Consider the following 16,376-nt stretch of genomic DNA (forward strand, 5'->3'; position numbering starts at 1 on the left):
TAAAAATACTGCATAAACATCCCATTGTTGTGTACTTGAGGAACAGGGAGAGAAATGTGTTTATTAAAGCACCACAGAAGAAGAAACGCAGGAGGACCTTTGATATATGTATGCACTCTGGAGTTTTTGGAGTTCCTCCCGGTCACATATAATCTGTAAACAAGAAGATTTAGTGTAATCATAACATCAAGAAGTGTGGTGTGAGAGTACAAATGAGCCTGATGTGCACAACAATGAGGAAGATTAAAAGAAATCCTGTGAAAATGTTGGCAAACATTCAGCGAACAGGTATGACACACACACACACACACACACACTCACAAAGGCATGAGTGTGACAACAGAGTAAAGAGAGAGAGAGAGAGAGAAAGAGTATTGCCACAGGCAGGGGAGAGGCCTGACAGAGAGAGAGATAGAGAGAGAGATAGAGAGCGAGGGAGGTGACCTGCAGGTGACGAGCTGTTGCTTCATTCACAGATCTTCACAGCGCTGAAGGTTTCAGGAGCCTCAAAGTGAAGCTAAAGGAGATTTACTTCTGTCTCGCTCGTCTGTTATTTTCTGGAGTTTCACAGAAAGAAGTTTGTCCTCGTCAGAGCTGTGGATCTGACCTCTTCTACCTGATACAGATTTGCAGGATTTATTGGAGCCCTGTCTGGGGTTGTGTTTGATCTCTGCGGTGGATCTTGCAGTGGGAGGCTCGGTCAACTTTGTGTTTGTGTTTGTAAGAGGAGGATGAGCAGTTTCCTCTTCTTCATCCTCCCTGCTCTGGGTGGATACGCTCTGACCTCGGTGTACCTGCTGAAGAACCCGCTCGTTCTGCACAGGAGGAAACGCACGGCCTTCTACTGCACCCACATCTCACACAGAGGAGGTAAGAGAGGAGGAGGTGCAGCAGGAGCAGGAGCATTTACATACCTCATAGATAAATAAATGTATGGAAAAGACTCAGATAGCTGCTGATTGTCGCTAACATGTAAATAAAATAAAGTTCTAATGTGACTGGTTGTAAAAAAAGTGGAGCTCAAAGAGGAGGCCCCTAATTCTACATCCCTTTAAACCTTAATATAAGGAAAACAGGTGAGTTGTATAAACATTCAGCCTGTACAGTTGAAGCGAGATATGAGATCTAGAGACCCAAACTGTTTTTGTACCAGGATGTAAACATGTTTATTTTAACATGGAGCTCTATGGAAACTGACTCACTGCAGGAGACAGACTCTAGTGGACACTGGAGGAACTGCAGCTGTAAAGTTGTACATTTTAACATGGAGCTCTATGGAGACTGACTCACTGCAGGAGACAGACTCTAGTGGACACTGGAGGAACTGCAGTTTTTGGAACATGCTTCATTCAGGAGGTTCCAAGAGCGTTAACGAAGCCCTCTTTGTTTGTTTTCAGGATGTGGAGAGAGGATAGAGAGCACGATGGATGCGTTCACACAGTGAGTGTAAAATCAGGACTTATTTCAAACCCCTAAGCCACAGGTCACACCCCTTATTATACCTTTTTACCTATTATCACTTTTAAGCTTCTTTAAATAGAAACGGGTGCGCCAATAAAAACATAAAATAATCAGGACAAAATCGCTGTAAACATGTTTATATCTGCTGTAAAAACATTTTAATATGGATGTGACATCTTTTGGAGGCAGCCTCAAGTGGACACTCGAGGAACTGCACTTCTGTATTTGCTTAATATTTTGTATCTGTGCATTTAAAGGGATAGTTGCTGTTTTTTTTCCTAAGTGGAGTTGTATGACGTCATGAGGATCCTGATTGAATTTACACATATCTGCTAAATGGCTCTTTAATGACGCGGTGTTTAATCCCTCCGCCGTCTGTTCCTCTGTCTGCAGTGCCGTTGAGCAGGGCACGCAGATGATCGAGCTCGACTGTCACCTGACGCACGACGGACACGTGGTGGTGTCGCACGACGAGAACCTGCTGAGGCAGACCGGACATGACGTCAGGATGTCCTCACTAAACCTACAGGTGGGAGCTCATCATGTACATTTGTATCATAATCATATCCCCTTATGATCTCCAATAAATCTCCTAAGATGTCTTAAATAGAACTGGATCAACAATGTGTCTCATATTTCTGTGTTCAGGACCTTCCTGTGTATAAGGAGAGACTGGAGGTGACGTTTTATGCAGGTGAGTTTCTCCCCTCATTCTTTAACTTTTAATCATTAACAAAACCAGTCAGTGAGACTGTGTGTATTTGTGTGTATCTGTGTGTGTGTCTATATAGTTTTATAATCTCTGTATTTCGGTCCTGCCTCCCAGGTCGTTTCAGCAGCGGTGCAGACAGGAAGTTTGCTCTGCTGGAGGATTTGTTCAGGAAGTTCCCTGAGATCCCGGTCAGCATTGAGATCAAAGAGAACAACAGTCAGCTGATTGAAAAGGTGCAGAACACATAAAACATGTCCCCACACTTTCCTTTACACTATTCAAACTGTCTTCAAACATTTCTCTCCTGCTAGTCTCCCCCCCTTTTCCTCGGCTCTTACAAACAGCTGCAGCCAAAACTCTGATCTCATACCATTTTTAAGCTTCTCTACATGATGTCTTGAAGAATCCATTTTAAAAACTTCTTTAAACTCTTGTCTGATTTGGCCCTGAGCTGCTCTCCCATTTCACCAAAATCAGAGCCTGAGGTTCAAGAAAAACGAGTTTTTCTGCTTCATGGTCCTGACTTTAAACTATGCATGACTGAGCTGTCAGACTTTAAAAACGTCCGGCCTGTAGAAACAAATATTTCAGTTAAAAAAACCCACACCTGAAGACGTAGCAAAGAAGCTGCAGGAAGCTTCTTTTAATTCTAAAATGCAAAGCTTTTAACTTTCCTTAACTTTTGTTACTGTTGTCTGTTCTCTCTTGGTAATCCCCGAGGAAAACTCCCTGAGAGACATGCTTCTCACACACACACACACACACACACACACACACACACACACACAAGCACAAACAAGCCTGTGGAGATGAGTTAGTGGAGAGATGTCTGAGTGAGAGGAGCTGCTGGAAAAGGAGCACAGCAGAGCTGTTGCTGGTGTGGTGTCTTGCTGAAGGGCATCTCGGCACTACTCGGGAAGTGATCTGGCACCTCTCCAGACCAACTTCCATACTTTGGTCCGCTCGGGGACTTGAACCGGCGACCCTTCAGTTTCCCAACCAAAGTCCCCACAGAGTACAGACTGCCTCCCTTTTCTCAGGCTTTTTATTCCTGAGTTCAATTGTTTGTATTTATACATTATTATATTTCATTTATATGTGTACATATATGTTAACGCGTAGTCACAAGCTTATGTGTATCTACATGTGTTTGGATTGTTGTTTTTATTGTGTGTATGTACCCATCTACTCCTAAAATTATTATTTATTTAACTTATTTCATTATATTTTAACTTTCTTCATTTTCTTCTCTGATTGGTTTTAAGTGAGAAACTGCATACAGAATATGTATCACTGCTGTTTTCTACTCGTGTGAGAAAAACATCCATCCATTTTCTATGCCACTTTTTCCCTTCGGGGTAGCGGGGGGGGGGTCGATCCCAGCTGTGATTGGGCAAGAGGCGGGGTTTCACCTGTCAATCACAAGGCTGACATTTAGAGCCAGACAACCAGCCACACTCACATTCACATCTACGGGCAAGTTAGAGTCACCCGTTAACCTAACGAGCATGTCTTTGGACTGTGGGACGAAGCCGGACAGAACTCACACATGCACGGGGAAAACAAGCAAACTCCACAGAGAGGCTCCTGTCAGACGGGGATTCAAACACACCACCGTGCAGCCATGAAAAACGTCTTGTATGAATCCAGTTTTTCTCACATATATTCCCTCTTCTCGTCCTCTCATGTGTGCAGGTGTCTGACCTGGTTAAACGCTACAACAGAGACGAGCTCACTGTTTGGGCCTCCGTGAACTCCAACATCATGGAGCAGTGCCGCAGGACGGTAAATGAACCACCAGGGGGAGACAAAGCCACAACTTTTACTGTTAATAACCAGGCAATTTGAAAAGATGTACCTGCTTTGAACAGACAGGTGACCTGTCATGACCTCTCTCTCTCTCTCTCTCTCTCTCTCTCTTATAGAACGGCTCGATGCCGTACAGCTTCACCATGACCCGAGGCGCCGTCCTCCTGCTCCTTTTTTACAGCGGCCTGCTGCCCTTTGTGCCTCTGGGGGAGAGTTTACTGCAGTTCTACCTGCCGCACGTCATCAACAGGTGTGTCATCATGTCTCTGACACCTTCAGTGTGTTCATAGTCATCTTCATTTCGCTTCGCACTGGTACTTCAACCAGCAACCCTCCAGTTCCCAATTCAAGTCCCTGCAGACTGAGATACTAATCTGTTAATCTCAGTAATTCCAAAACATAAACACAAATGACAAAAAACTAAACAGCAACAACTAACAAAAGAGAAGAAAGAGGTTACTCAATGAGAGTGGACAAAGATAAGATAGGAAATGATTTTTTCAAGTTATTATTTTTGGGCCAATTTCCCCTCAGACAGCTGAAGAGAGACAGGACATGTTGGGAGGAGAGAGAGGGGGAGGACGACATGTATGCAGCAAAGGGTAGAGGTCGGATTCGAACCCCCGGCCACTGCAATGAGGACTATAACCTCTGTACACGGGGCGTGTGACATATCCACCACACCAGTAGGAGAGAAAAAAGATGAACATAAATCAAACTAAAATAACACAAAGTGGAGAAATAAAGTGATAATTCTCTGATGTTGTACATTGAATGGATGACATGACAGTTATGTCTGTTTCTCTCTCTCTCTCTCTGCTGCAGGACGTTCATCCCTGAGAAACGCATCCTGAGGAACAGACTGATCATCTCTCTGTTGGAAATGTGCGTACACTTTAGCAAACATTGGGGATCATTTCATGCAGAAAATTCAACATTTAGGGGAAGAAACGATGCTCTTATTGTAAAAATGAAATCCTTATTATTATTTATTCACTCTGTTATTCCAGAGTAACAATGAGGAAAAGTCTGTTCAATCACCTCGCAGCCCGAGGGATTCAGGTAAGAAGTTCTTCAATTTTAATTTCAGATATATTTCATGATTTGAATCCTCTGTTTAGTTAGCTCACCGACACAGACATCAGACTGACTGTGGTGTCCGTCACCTGCAGGTTCATCTGTTTGTGTGTAATAAAGAAGAGGACATAAAGGCTGCGTTCGAAGTCGGGGCCACTGGGGTGATGACCGACTATCCAACTCTTCTGTCGAGTTACCTCAGCAGGAACACAAACCAGAGCTGAGCCCTGACACATCGAGAACTACAACACACTCGGGAAACAGCAGCTCTAAGAAAAAGAAACTGTGAAAGAGAAGAAACACAAGGAAGCTGTGAGTGCCCTCGTGTGACTGTCAGACTTGTTGGACAACACGAACACGGCCCAGACGTTAAAGGTCAGGGACTTGATGAGCTGAGGGGACACCTCGCAGACAGCTAGCAGCTCCCACCTGTCACTCAAAGAGGCCACGCCCCCTAATTCTACATCCAAAATGTAAGAGGAACAAAACTGTCTCTTATCTCAAACCTCAAACTGTGTTGATAGATTTATCTTTGTCTTTGTGATGGCCTCCACCAACAGTCTGTTGAGTGTTAAAGACATACACACTCATTTCCTTTCATTTCTGTCCTCAGTTTGTGCAAAGTGAAGCTGTGATTGGAACTGGAGTTGATCATTAACCGGGTGATCTGTGTCGCCTGACGTCTCTTTTCTCCTGATAAGAGAGATAACGTGACTTTGTTTTGACTCTCTGATTTTATATCCGATCAGAAAACGCTGATTTTAAGAAATAAAGAACCTGGAGTAACGTTCATTTTATGCTTTTGTATCTTTATTTCTACATTTGATTGGTGGTAGTGAAAGGAAGAAAATGATGTTTCTAAGCTGTGTTGTGCATCAGGGTTCATTAAATCTCCCTCTTCTGGATGTTTCACATTAAAAGAGTTTTTTTTTTTCCGTGTGCACAATAAGCCTCACCTGTGTCCTTATTTTTCCCAGGCTGCGTTCAAAGTCCGACCACTCTGCTGTGATAATAATCAACCTCTCTGTTGGAGGAAACAAAGGCTGTATTTTGCTGCCCTGCTCGGCCGTGTGACAGTGAATTAATGGCACATAAGTGGATCAGTGGATGCAAAGAGCAAAGGTTTGAATTAGTGACCCAGAAGAGAAATAAGGTTCTTGTGATCGCAGCCTCGACTTCAGCTGCCGCTAACGACACAGAAAGCGTGATCAGTCACACTTTCCGGAGTATGGGTGAAGTGGTGTTGGATTAAAACATGCTGGGACTAAATAGTGTAAAAAATACAACGTTATAATGCAAAAACATGCAAGAAATCTGAGATAATTAGTTTAATTTAATCAGGAACAGTTTGACAGATGATTGTTTGAAACTTTTCTCAGCAGAGAGATAAAAACTTCCCTGTCCACAGCTTCGAAACTCAGAATATTTGCAGTTTTTCTTTGCTGTTGATTGTAAACTGAATATCTTCGTAGATTTGATTGTTCATTAGACAAACAAGAAAACCAGGAAACACCTTCTTGTGCTCTGGAATCTTGTGATGTAGAATAGTTAATAAAAAAGTTTGACTGTCCTGATTAAAAGAGAAAAAATGAAGTGTGGAGAGGCAGTCTTAAACTGAAAGTCTGAGGCACTCTGATAACATATAAAAAGCCTTTATTTGTCAGGGATTGTCAACGCGAGTCTTCTCAGGACATAATTGATAAAGATGAGACAGGTGCTTAAATAGGGTGTCATGTGATGTCATGGTCACATGATACATTTCAAACATCTGATTAAGATGTAAACAAACACAGCGACTCATATATTATGACACAAAATATTTCAGAACTTGTTTAAGTAAGGTAGGATGCCATGAAAGAACAAGTTCAGTGCAAAACACACACATACAACAAGCTAGCCCTAGCTCTTTTCTGATTTATAATCAAGTATTTAACATCTTAGTTCCTTCTTAGTTTTAGATATTAAGAGTCTTGTGCAGACTTTCTTTAGTTTTAAAACTGGCTTGTGCTGTTCTAGGTACATTTGGGCATTCGGGGGTGCAGATGGCCTGGTGGTTAGTGGTTGTGCTATATGTCCTTGAGGCAAGTGGCCCAGATTCAAATCTGACCTGTGGCTCCGTTCCTGCATGTCATTCCCCACTCTCTCTCTCTCTCTCTCTCTCTCTATCCCTGATTTCTGACTCTATCCACTGTCTTGTGTCACAAACAAAAACTTAAATGTATTTATTTCTTGACCTCCTTCCTAAAATATATCCACTGAAAGGAAAAGGAAAGGTGCAGCCACAGGTGAGAACTGTAAACAAATGGTGAAACCACAACAACAAAACCACCTGAATGTCCAGAAAATTTCTTGTTTAGCTTCCATAAACGCAACAACAGTTTATTATTAATCTGATTGTTCTCTTAGCAAAATGTCATATACACAAATTCAAATTTAATCACTCATCTCACATTCATTGTATTTGAACATGAAACCAAACAATACATTAAAACCATTCTCCCCTACCAAAACAAAAAGGCTTTTAACACGGTAACTATGTACCTCCTTTATTATCTAAATCTGTATGTGTCTCTTCTGTCTTTATATAATGTTTATCTCCTGGCATCTGTTATGTAGTCTTGTTTACTAAATAAGAAGGGGGGGGCAAACCACCTTGCTTTGGTTCCTGTCTCCTGTTTTTAAATATTTTCTGAATCTGTCACATAACAAATACTTAATGTACAAACGTGTGTAAATGTGGTCAGTTTGCAGCCAGTATGAAGGACTTTTATACCTCATCCCGCAGCAGGACATGTAGCATTAATAAACTGTAAAAACTGATAGCCATACAAGGCTCATGTGAAGCCGAATCTGATTGGTTGACCCACATTCTGAGCGTCAGCCGCGGCCTCTGATTGGTGGAGAGGCTTTGTTTTGCACTCCGCAGACTTCCTCCTCCTGCGTGCTTTCATAAACAAAACACATTTTTCTCCCGCCGGTGCCGCAGCTCGGTCCTCCTGCTGTCAGCCTGCCAGCATTGTCTGATTTCAGCTCCTGCCTTTAGACGACAGAAAGCTTCAGCGCTGGTTTATTTTATCTAAAGAAAGAAGAAGAGTCGGTTTAACGGAGGCTGTGTGTCCGAGCTGCCGCCAGCGCATGGCCGACCGTCTGTACCGAGACGACCTGTCGACCGCAAAGCTGCTTTAATTTGGACGTTTTTCAGCTGTCAGCAGCATTGGTCCGCTGTGTAGACTTTAACCATCATCTTTATTATCAGGTAAGCCGACAGAACAACCCAGAATAAAATCTTTGTTTGCGCATCTGAGCTGCTGTTAGCTAATGTTTGTTGTGACAGCGGAGCTATCCCGCTAGCTAGGTCACAGCTACCAGACGGTTTCTGTTGTAACTGGCGGATGTTTCAGGCTGTTTGTGTCGTTATTTTGTGACTTAACAGACGGTCAGCAGGGTTGGACAGTAGAGAAATGGCGCAGACTTGAATTTGGTTTCGTTGATTGCATCAAACAAAGCGAGAACTGACGCTGCTGCGTTCACGTGGTGCTCGAATGCTCGGAGATCCCATGTTTGGAAGTCGTTCGTCCGCTTTTTGTTGTTATTGTAGATCTTAACGTGGGTGAAATCTTAAAGCCAGTATAAAACGTGTTGTTTTTCATTGCTAAGAATACTCTGGGTCGCTCTACATGGACAGCAACTTATCTTTACAACTTCTACCACACACAAATATATAAATAGCCCCACATTCTATTTATAATACTTGTATTATTATCATGTTGTCCCCTTTTGAATTGGTGTGCCTTGTTTCAGTTTAAAAGCGATTTACTTCAAATTTCTGCGATATATTCCGACCTTAAAGGGGCATTCAAGTGAGATTTCCTAAATCGGAAACACGTTTTCAGATCTTTTTCACAGCACTTGAAGGCAGGTTGTTTGTGCAGACTTGACCAGGAAGCAAGTCGCTGCAGGTAAACCGTGTCCTAACCTGTCTCCTAACCTGTCTCCTAACCTGTCTCCTAACCTGTCTGCCTGCATTAGTCTCAATTATTTTAGTTAATGCACGACAAAGGAGGCTATTTCAGTCTGCGCAGGAGACAGCTAATGAGCGTCTCACCTATCAAGGCTGCAATTCAATATATTCAAAAACATGTTAGTCTATAAGAATATTAACATGCCAATATGAGTCTGGAAAATAAGGCCTAATATCAACACGTCTTATGATCATGTTTTATCATAATGCTTCTAAGCTCAGTCCAAAACGTTTGTTCTAAAGACTTAACTGTGATCTAATACAGTAGGAAACAGTATTAGCATGCATGGACTTTGTCTTGGTGTTTTGGTGCACACAATTAAACCTAAGAACAAAGTAACAACGGTGCTGCAGCAGGATTAAGAATAAGTTTATAAAATGGAATAAAATGCGAGACTTGGCGTTGGAAATAGGGATGGAGTAGAGTATAAACAGTGTACTATTAGTCTACTCAGAGTGTTTGTTTGTGCAGAAATGTGCACGATATTAACCAGGAAGTGTGCAGAAGCAGGCCCAATAGGAGGAACACATGGGATAAACATTGTGTGATATTGCGAGAACAATATCAGTAACTATAAATAAACAAAAAGAAAGAGTGCAAATTAGATTGAACTCAGTTTCTGTTTTTCTTCATGTTTTAGAGAACACCTGTGTTTGCAACATGACGCTTCTAACTCCAAAATAAATCCCCAAAAACCTTTTCTCTTCACTAATTAATCTGAGTAGCTGATAGTTCATCTGACCTGATGCTTCAAAATGGCCTCCGTACAACAATTAGCTTTGCTTGACTGCATTAAAAGTGTTTTTTTTTTTAATAGCAATAAATTCTGACTCTCATGATGTGTTTATTGCGAATGCTCACATCATGATTTTTTATGAAAAGTTTATGGTATTAAGCTAATTCTAGTCTTGAGCTATTTTTATGAGGTAATAGTTATAAACCAGCACCATCAGGTCTGCCAACCTCAACCTGCTGCCCCCTCCTCTCTGCAGGGCTACTAACCGGTTACAGGGGGGAGCAGAGCTTTCTTCATTGCTGCTCCCACCCTCTGGAGCTCAATCCCAAAAGACCCCCCCCCCCCCCAATCTCCACCTTCAAAGAAATCCCTAAAAAAGAACCTGTTCTACATCGCCTACAACCACTGACAGACTGCTCTCACCCTCCTTCTCTCAGATTATATCATCTTTGTTTTGTTCTGTTCTTTGATGATTCAGAAAAAAAGCCTTTTGTGCCTTGATGTAGACACGCTTCATATTTAATTTCTTATCAGTCTTATCGGTCCGTAAAGTGTCCAACTTAATCATGACAAGGACCCAAAGATTTCTCTTCTTATAATTAGTCCAATCACAGTCAGCTGAGAGTTTTTAAAGGTATGACTGAACCCCCCCCCCACACACAAGTCCGTAATACTTGGCCGAGGTGATCGATTGATTGCCAAAATAAATATGAATGTGACCAGCTGCTTGAGCTGGTATCAAAGGTTATTTATTTAGGTCAGGTGAACTGAGAGAGGGTTATTTGCACCATTTTATTGCTCTTATCAGATACAGGAAATCTGAGACAGAACCAGTTTTTGTCTGGTAATGTCCTCAAGTTTTTTAATAACAGCAGGAAATCCTCAAGTGATTAACCCGCTGGGTCTGAGGCAAAATGTTGGATACTTTGGTTTAAGTTTTAGAGAATAGAATCTGGTTCCTTTAATGATAGATAGTATCTTTAAGTACAGAAACAGATCTTCAGTCATAGTTTGAATCAAAAGCTGCTGCGAGAGAGAGCAGAGGGGGTTCACTCAGATTCACAGGTTTGCAAATATACCGACGTATCTCAAGTCCGTACAGAGTCTCACAAAGATGCAGAAGTGACAATTATGTCTCTTACTGTACATCCCTGTGTGCAGGTTTCTTTAAATTAAAACAAAGCAGGATTATACTTTGCATATCTGTTATATAAGACATGTGTGTAGGAGAGGAAAGAGTCCATCTAAAGCAAAACAAACTCCGTCATGCACACAGTCTAAAGTGCAAAAAATATGTTGGTAATGTTTTGGTGCAATAAGGACAGTGTGCAGGAGTTAACCAGCAGTTTTTGATAACTGAAAACAAGGAATCCCTCCATACTCAGAGCCTTGAACCTCTATTTTTCAATATTGTTTTTTGTTGTTGTATCAAAGATGAAAATTCTGGTGTTGTGACAACCCTGTTCTTACACACTGACACACATCAGTCTCCATCAGTCTTTATGTGTAGAGCGGTCAGGTCTAGACCTCACTGTATTCACATACTGCCATCCCTCCTCCCCCTCCTCCTCAGACATGGTGAAGCTGACTAAAGCGAAGACGTTCCAGGCCTACCTGGACTCCTGCCACCGTCGCTACAGCTGCGTGCACTGCCGTGCCCACCTGGCAAACCATGACGATCTGATCTCAAAGGTGAGCTCTCTGCCCGACGCCCTCATTTCAGGCGGCTCATAATAACAAAAGCTTTTGGCTCACACGTAGTTTTGAAATGAGCCAAACAGGAAAAACTGGATTGAAATAAAACAAATCAGAGATCTCCAAGAGTAAGGTTTTGGAGACGCAGGAACAATTATAATCCGTATGAACTTGTGTTGATCTGTTAGTTCTTTTTCTCTGATTCAGTTTTTCCTCCTTGTGTCCTAGTCTTTCCAAGGCAGCCAGGGCAGAGCCTACCTCTTCAACTCTGTGTAAGTTCTTTATACTCAAATGCTTCCACATGTGTGCATGTTGATTAGACAGCAGCGGCTGTGTTTGTCCTAAATGTTCAGTCTCATTTTTTTGTTTGTAAACGGGGTAGAAAGATTTGAATCCGTCAGTGCTTTCACACAGACACAAAACTCCTGAAGATTTCAGGGTGAGCTGCAAAACAGCTGAATGTTTCTCTCTTCACCCGGAGTTTCTCCTCCAGCCTCCTCGTATTTATTCTGCAGAAAGTCAGAGTGAGCTGATGTGAGAACGCAGCAGGATATAATCAGGAGAATTCACCTGGAGCCAGTGGGAGGGGGTGGTGACCTTTATTACCTGTGATCGCTGCACGACCATAGACTGTCTGCACGCATTTAAAGACAAAAATATTCTCATTATAGCGTTGCATAGAGGACTCTGTTGCTTCGTCCAACACTTCTGCGTCGTTGTCTTACCTCGGGAGGACCCCCCTCCTGCAGGGATAGTCTCCTGCTGTGAGGTGCATATGTAAACAACCAGATCGGAAGGATTTCAGGGGCAGTCCTCCTGAAATGATCTAAAAAAAACTTTCAGGAGTGTGTGTGCGTGTGTGAAAACGGCTCATGAAAGTTAGAAAAAGTCCCAGGAATTAGCAGATTCCTTTCAAGTTTTATTTGTGGGTCTTGTATAAAAACGATTTTGAATCTTCTTTGTTTCTGAAATAGACATTTCTTAAAAAAGTGCACTTTACTCTGAAAGCACATTCTCAGTATCAGACATGTTTGCACAAAGCACACTGTTTACAGATAATTTGATTTGCTTCAGAGGGGACCTTGAAGTTGGCTGAGATCACGATAGTCATGCTCCCACCGGGTTAGTGGGTCAGAAATACACAGACCCTCTGTGACGTGATTCATTAAATCACTTAAATCTAACTTCATCAGCCACTTTAAACTCGGTCTGTGCTGAGAGCTTTCTTAGAAATGATTCCCTCGACTGTTTCAGGGACTTTTTATTTCTTCAGAGAAGTTACAGCGGTCAGAGAGAGAGAGTTGATTCCTCTTCTCTTCTGGGTAAAGTGAGCGATTAAATGTCCGCCTGTTTATCGAAGAGGAGCTGTTGTTTGACTCTTTGTTTGCTCTCCTCTCAGCGTCAACATCGGCTGCGGTCCTGCAGAGGAGAGGCTGCTGCTCACGGGACTTCACGCAGTCGCCGACATCTACTGTGAAAACTGTCACACCACGCTGGGCTGGAAATATGTAAGTCAGCCCCCCCCCCCGTCAATGCTAAACCAATTTTATGCTTGACAAAGGGGTTTACGTGGTGCCCTGTTCAGATGCCTTTGATGCAGGTTTTGATTTACAATGGCCCCCTGAGAGCGGCACCAGCTAAACGTTTACTGCTTTTGTTTGTTTGGGAGTTCAGAGTTGTGTTCCCTCCTTTCATTCTTAGCTGGATGTGTGATACCGCAAAGCAAAACCATATTTACCCTTTTTATAAAACTTCCTTAAAGAAGTCAAGTGCAGGATTTGGTCTTTTGTGTGATTTGTTACACCCCTTAGTTTCAGAGTGCTTTATCCTTAAGCAAGTCTGAGTTTTGCTCTTGTCTAACCTCTTGCTCGGTGCCTTGATTTGATCCTCTCTGCTCTTTATGAATATCAAGTTTTCTTAAAGGCTTTATATGTGATGTTTCACACTTAAATATAATGTAAATCAAGTATATCCTCTGAAAATAACTCTGAGTCATGACTGTCTACAATGGGTGTAACACCCGAGTCCCACTGTCTGTGATGCTTTTAGAGTTTTCTGAGTCATATCTTCAGTTTGTTTACATCGCCCGGACGGCCAACTGACTCCTCCCCTCACGTATAAAAGTTGTTTAATTGAGGGACTAGAGAAAAGAAGAATAACATACTGTACTCACTGCTTAACTGTGTTTCTAGATCACGCTCATTTCAGGTACATTTACATGCAGTGTGAAGATACGAGCATAATAAAGCTCGCTAGCATTAGCATGCTAACACAACAATGCAGCGCAAGTTGTTTTGGTTTCATGCTGGTGCTCAAGGGCGACATCTGCTGGATCAAAAAATCGCATATAAAGCCTTTAATTTAACCTTTAATTTACCACAAATATTCCCATTCAGATATTAAATCTCTTTTAGAGAATCCTGGTCAAAGCAGCGATACAAGAAGTGTCACACAAACAACAAACAGCAGCTCAAGACAAACAAAGACGTTCAGTAGTCAAACGTGTGCATATATCCAAATCAAACGACTTATCAATGATCTGGGTTAAGGTGATCCTGTAGCTCAGACCAAGATGGTGGAGCAAGTTGAGACTCTGTCACAGGCAGGGATGGAAATTAGCCAAATCACTCGCCAAATACGGGTGTTTTTTTTTTTTTTTTTGCAGTGACAAGTGAATTTGCTCAACCTTCCAGTCACGGTGGCGGCTAAAAAAAAGAAACATATCGGAGTGCTTTGTGACAACAAACATTGTAGATTGAATCTCGCTCTCCTGTGTGCCTTGCTCTGACTTTATGAGCAGAGACAGGCAGTCCTAAATGAGGCCCACCAGGCTCCGCCCCCTCCTTATGTCAGTGTGTAGTAGTGGTCATATTTTCTGTCTCTCTCCCCCCCCCCCTGCAGGAACAGGCCTTCGAGCTGAGTCAGAAGTACAAGGAGGGGAAGTTCATCATCGAGCTGTCCCACATGATAAAGGACAACGGCTGGGACTGAGCGGGCAGCCTTCGTCTTTCTCCATGACTTTTTCACAAGTTGCATCCCGCTCGTCTTCAAAAGGTGTAGCTTCCTCATCCCGCTCCAGAGCCATCGCTGTGCCACACTTTTCACTTCGTCCGGCTTTGCCAAGAATAGCATGTGATGCCTTATGTCTTCTGTTCTTCATGTTCTTCCAGTGATCACGACGACACGTTTGCTGAGATTTCTATCCCGCCTGCTAGTTGTGCTGGGACATGGACCGAGTGAGTGTCGGGGTTTGTGTGTGTGAGAGACTGGGAGGTGTAGTGGCACAGACACGTGTGTGAGTGCTGGATTTTCAAGTGTTTGAGTGATTAAACCCTCGTAAGCGACCACGGAACAGCCTCAGTCTTTAGGGGGCGGGGCCAATGAGAGTCAAATAATCTGACCTTACAAATGGAATGCAGATTTTTGGGGTTTTCCTTTTAAGTTAAAGGTGCACACTTAGATTTATCCGACCCAGTTCAACCCGTTGATCATGTTTGAGTGATTCAGAGGTTTGGGAATGCTTAGAGCGACGGAACGGGCTTGTTGTTGTTTTTGTTTTTTTTATCAGTGAATTCATGTTTTTTATATGAGAATAGTAACTTTAGTTCTGTTTTTGCCAAATGCAATCAGGATGTTGAAATATTAACGCTAAATCCTGCAAAAGTCTCCTGCAGATTCAGAAATTTAGAGCATGAGTCTGCTTGTATGGATGAGTTTTACCATGCGTGTGTGTGAGTGTGTGTGTGAGTGTGTGTGTGTGTGTGTGTGTGTGTGTGTGTGTGTGTGTGCTGAGACGTCTTTGCTTTAGTCTTTGGTTCACATCTAGAGTTTCCTGCACAGTTTTGGGATGTTTTCACTTTTACTGAACGCTGCTGAGATCTGTCCTTCATGTGTTTCCTGTACAGCCTTACACCGAGCCGCCCTTACACACATCATGGCATTTACTCAATCGTGTTAGAGAGCAGAGTGTGATTAGGATCATGTAGCATATTTATGGTGATTTTTAATGTCTGCTTCTTTCATTAAAGTGTATTATTTTAACCTGATCTTTCATTAAAAGGCAGAGGTGTCTGTAACACATGGAGTCGTGTTTTTATTCTTTGCTTAACATGTTTGAATCACCTCTGATCCCAAAGCCTGCAAATATTAGAATATCTAAATCCACACTCAGAAACAGTCGATCCTCACGTATGACCACCCAGTGAGAACTGATTATCCTCTTTGCGTTTTTCTCCTTCATTTGACCTTCCCTTGCACGGAGAAAACGCCGATGAAAGTTACATAACCGTGTAATACAAAATGCTGGTGCACCTTTTACATGCCACACAAACATAATTGGGATTGTGGATTGCGAAAACAAAACACATGAATAGAAAGAGATGAATTTAGAACAACGAAGAACATTTTAGTTTTTATGATGAAAATGTAAATAAAAAAAATATTTGCAGATTAGTCGGTCACATGAAAGAGAAGATCCTGAAGGATTTGCTGACAGGTCAGACAAGCAGCCAGCAGAGGGCGCTGTTGGTTTATTTAGACATTATAAACACTTCATAAGTACAGTATAACATAAATATGTAGATGTCAGTTTGACAGCTTTTTACATCCTGAACATTCAGAAGCAGTCACTCTACATAAACTGACTGTTTGCACCTGAACTCCTCTGCCCTCTGAGCAGAGGTACAGATCACTGAGAGGTAGATCCCTGATCCCTGCCCTCCACAGCTGGCCTCGCTGAACCTGTTTGTTTTTGTGTGATGTTTACTTTTGTTACTCTCTGTGCTGTCACTACGTGCTGATTGCTGTCAAACCTGAACAGTGCTGTGAAGAAGAATTTCCCTTTGAGACAATAAAGTCAAAGTCT

At 42.3% G+C, this 16,376-nt stretch overlaps 2 protein-coding genes across 3 annotated transcripts; both read left to right on the plus strand.

The window, feature by feature from the left end:
• The first annotated feature begins 399 nt into the window (after positions 1-399).
• On the plus strand, positions 400-5,851 carry gdpd3a (glycerophosphodiester phosphodiesterase domain containing 3a). Of its 2 annotated transcripts, XR_002278594.3 has the most exons (11): positions 400-870; positions 1,398-1,440; positions 1,855-1,990; positions 2,110-2,155; positions 2,288-2,406; positions 3,869-3,958; positions 4,099-4,232; positions 4,808-4,867; positions 4,993-5,044; positions 5,155-5,532; positions 5,673-5,851. XR_002278594.3 is itself a non-coding variant. In XM_020653231.3 (10 exons), exons 1-10 carry the CDS (start codon positions 732-734, stop codon positions 5,281-5,283), a joined length of 948 nt encoding a protein of 315 aa, XP_020508887.1. In that variant the 5' UTR covers positions 400-731; the 3' UTR covers positions 5,284-5,851. The 2 variants fall into 2 exon arrangements, 1 of the variants encoding a protein (XP_020508887.1); XM_020653231.3 differs by having other exon boundaries at positions 5,155-5,851.
• Positions 5,852-7,991: 2,140 nt separating this feature from the next.
• ypel3 (yippee-like 3) lies at positions 7,992-15,588 on the plus strand. The gene is made up of 5 exons (XM_020653242.3): positions 7,992-8,315; positions 11,391-11,509; positions 11,741-11,784; positions 12,912-13,020; positions 14,414-15,588. Exons 2-5 carry the CDS (start codon positions 11,393-11,395, stop codon positions 14,501-14,503), a joined length of 360 nt encoding a protein of 119 aa, XP_020508898.1. The 5' UTR covers positions 7,992-8,315; positions 11,391-11,392; the 3' UTR covers positions 14,504-15,588.
• Positions 15,589-16,376: the final 788 nt, after the last annotated feature.

The sequence above is a fragment of the Labrus bergylta genome, chromosome 16, assembly GCF_963930695.1.
Source record: "Labrus bergylta chromosome 16, fLabBer1.1, whole genome shotgun sequence".
Lineage (NCBI taxonomy): Eukaryota > Metazoa > Chordata > Actinopteri > Labriformes > Labridae > Labrus > Labrus bergylta.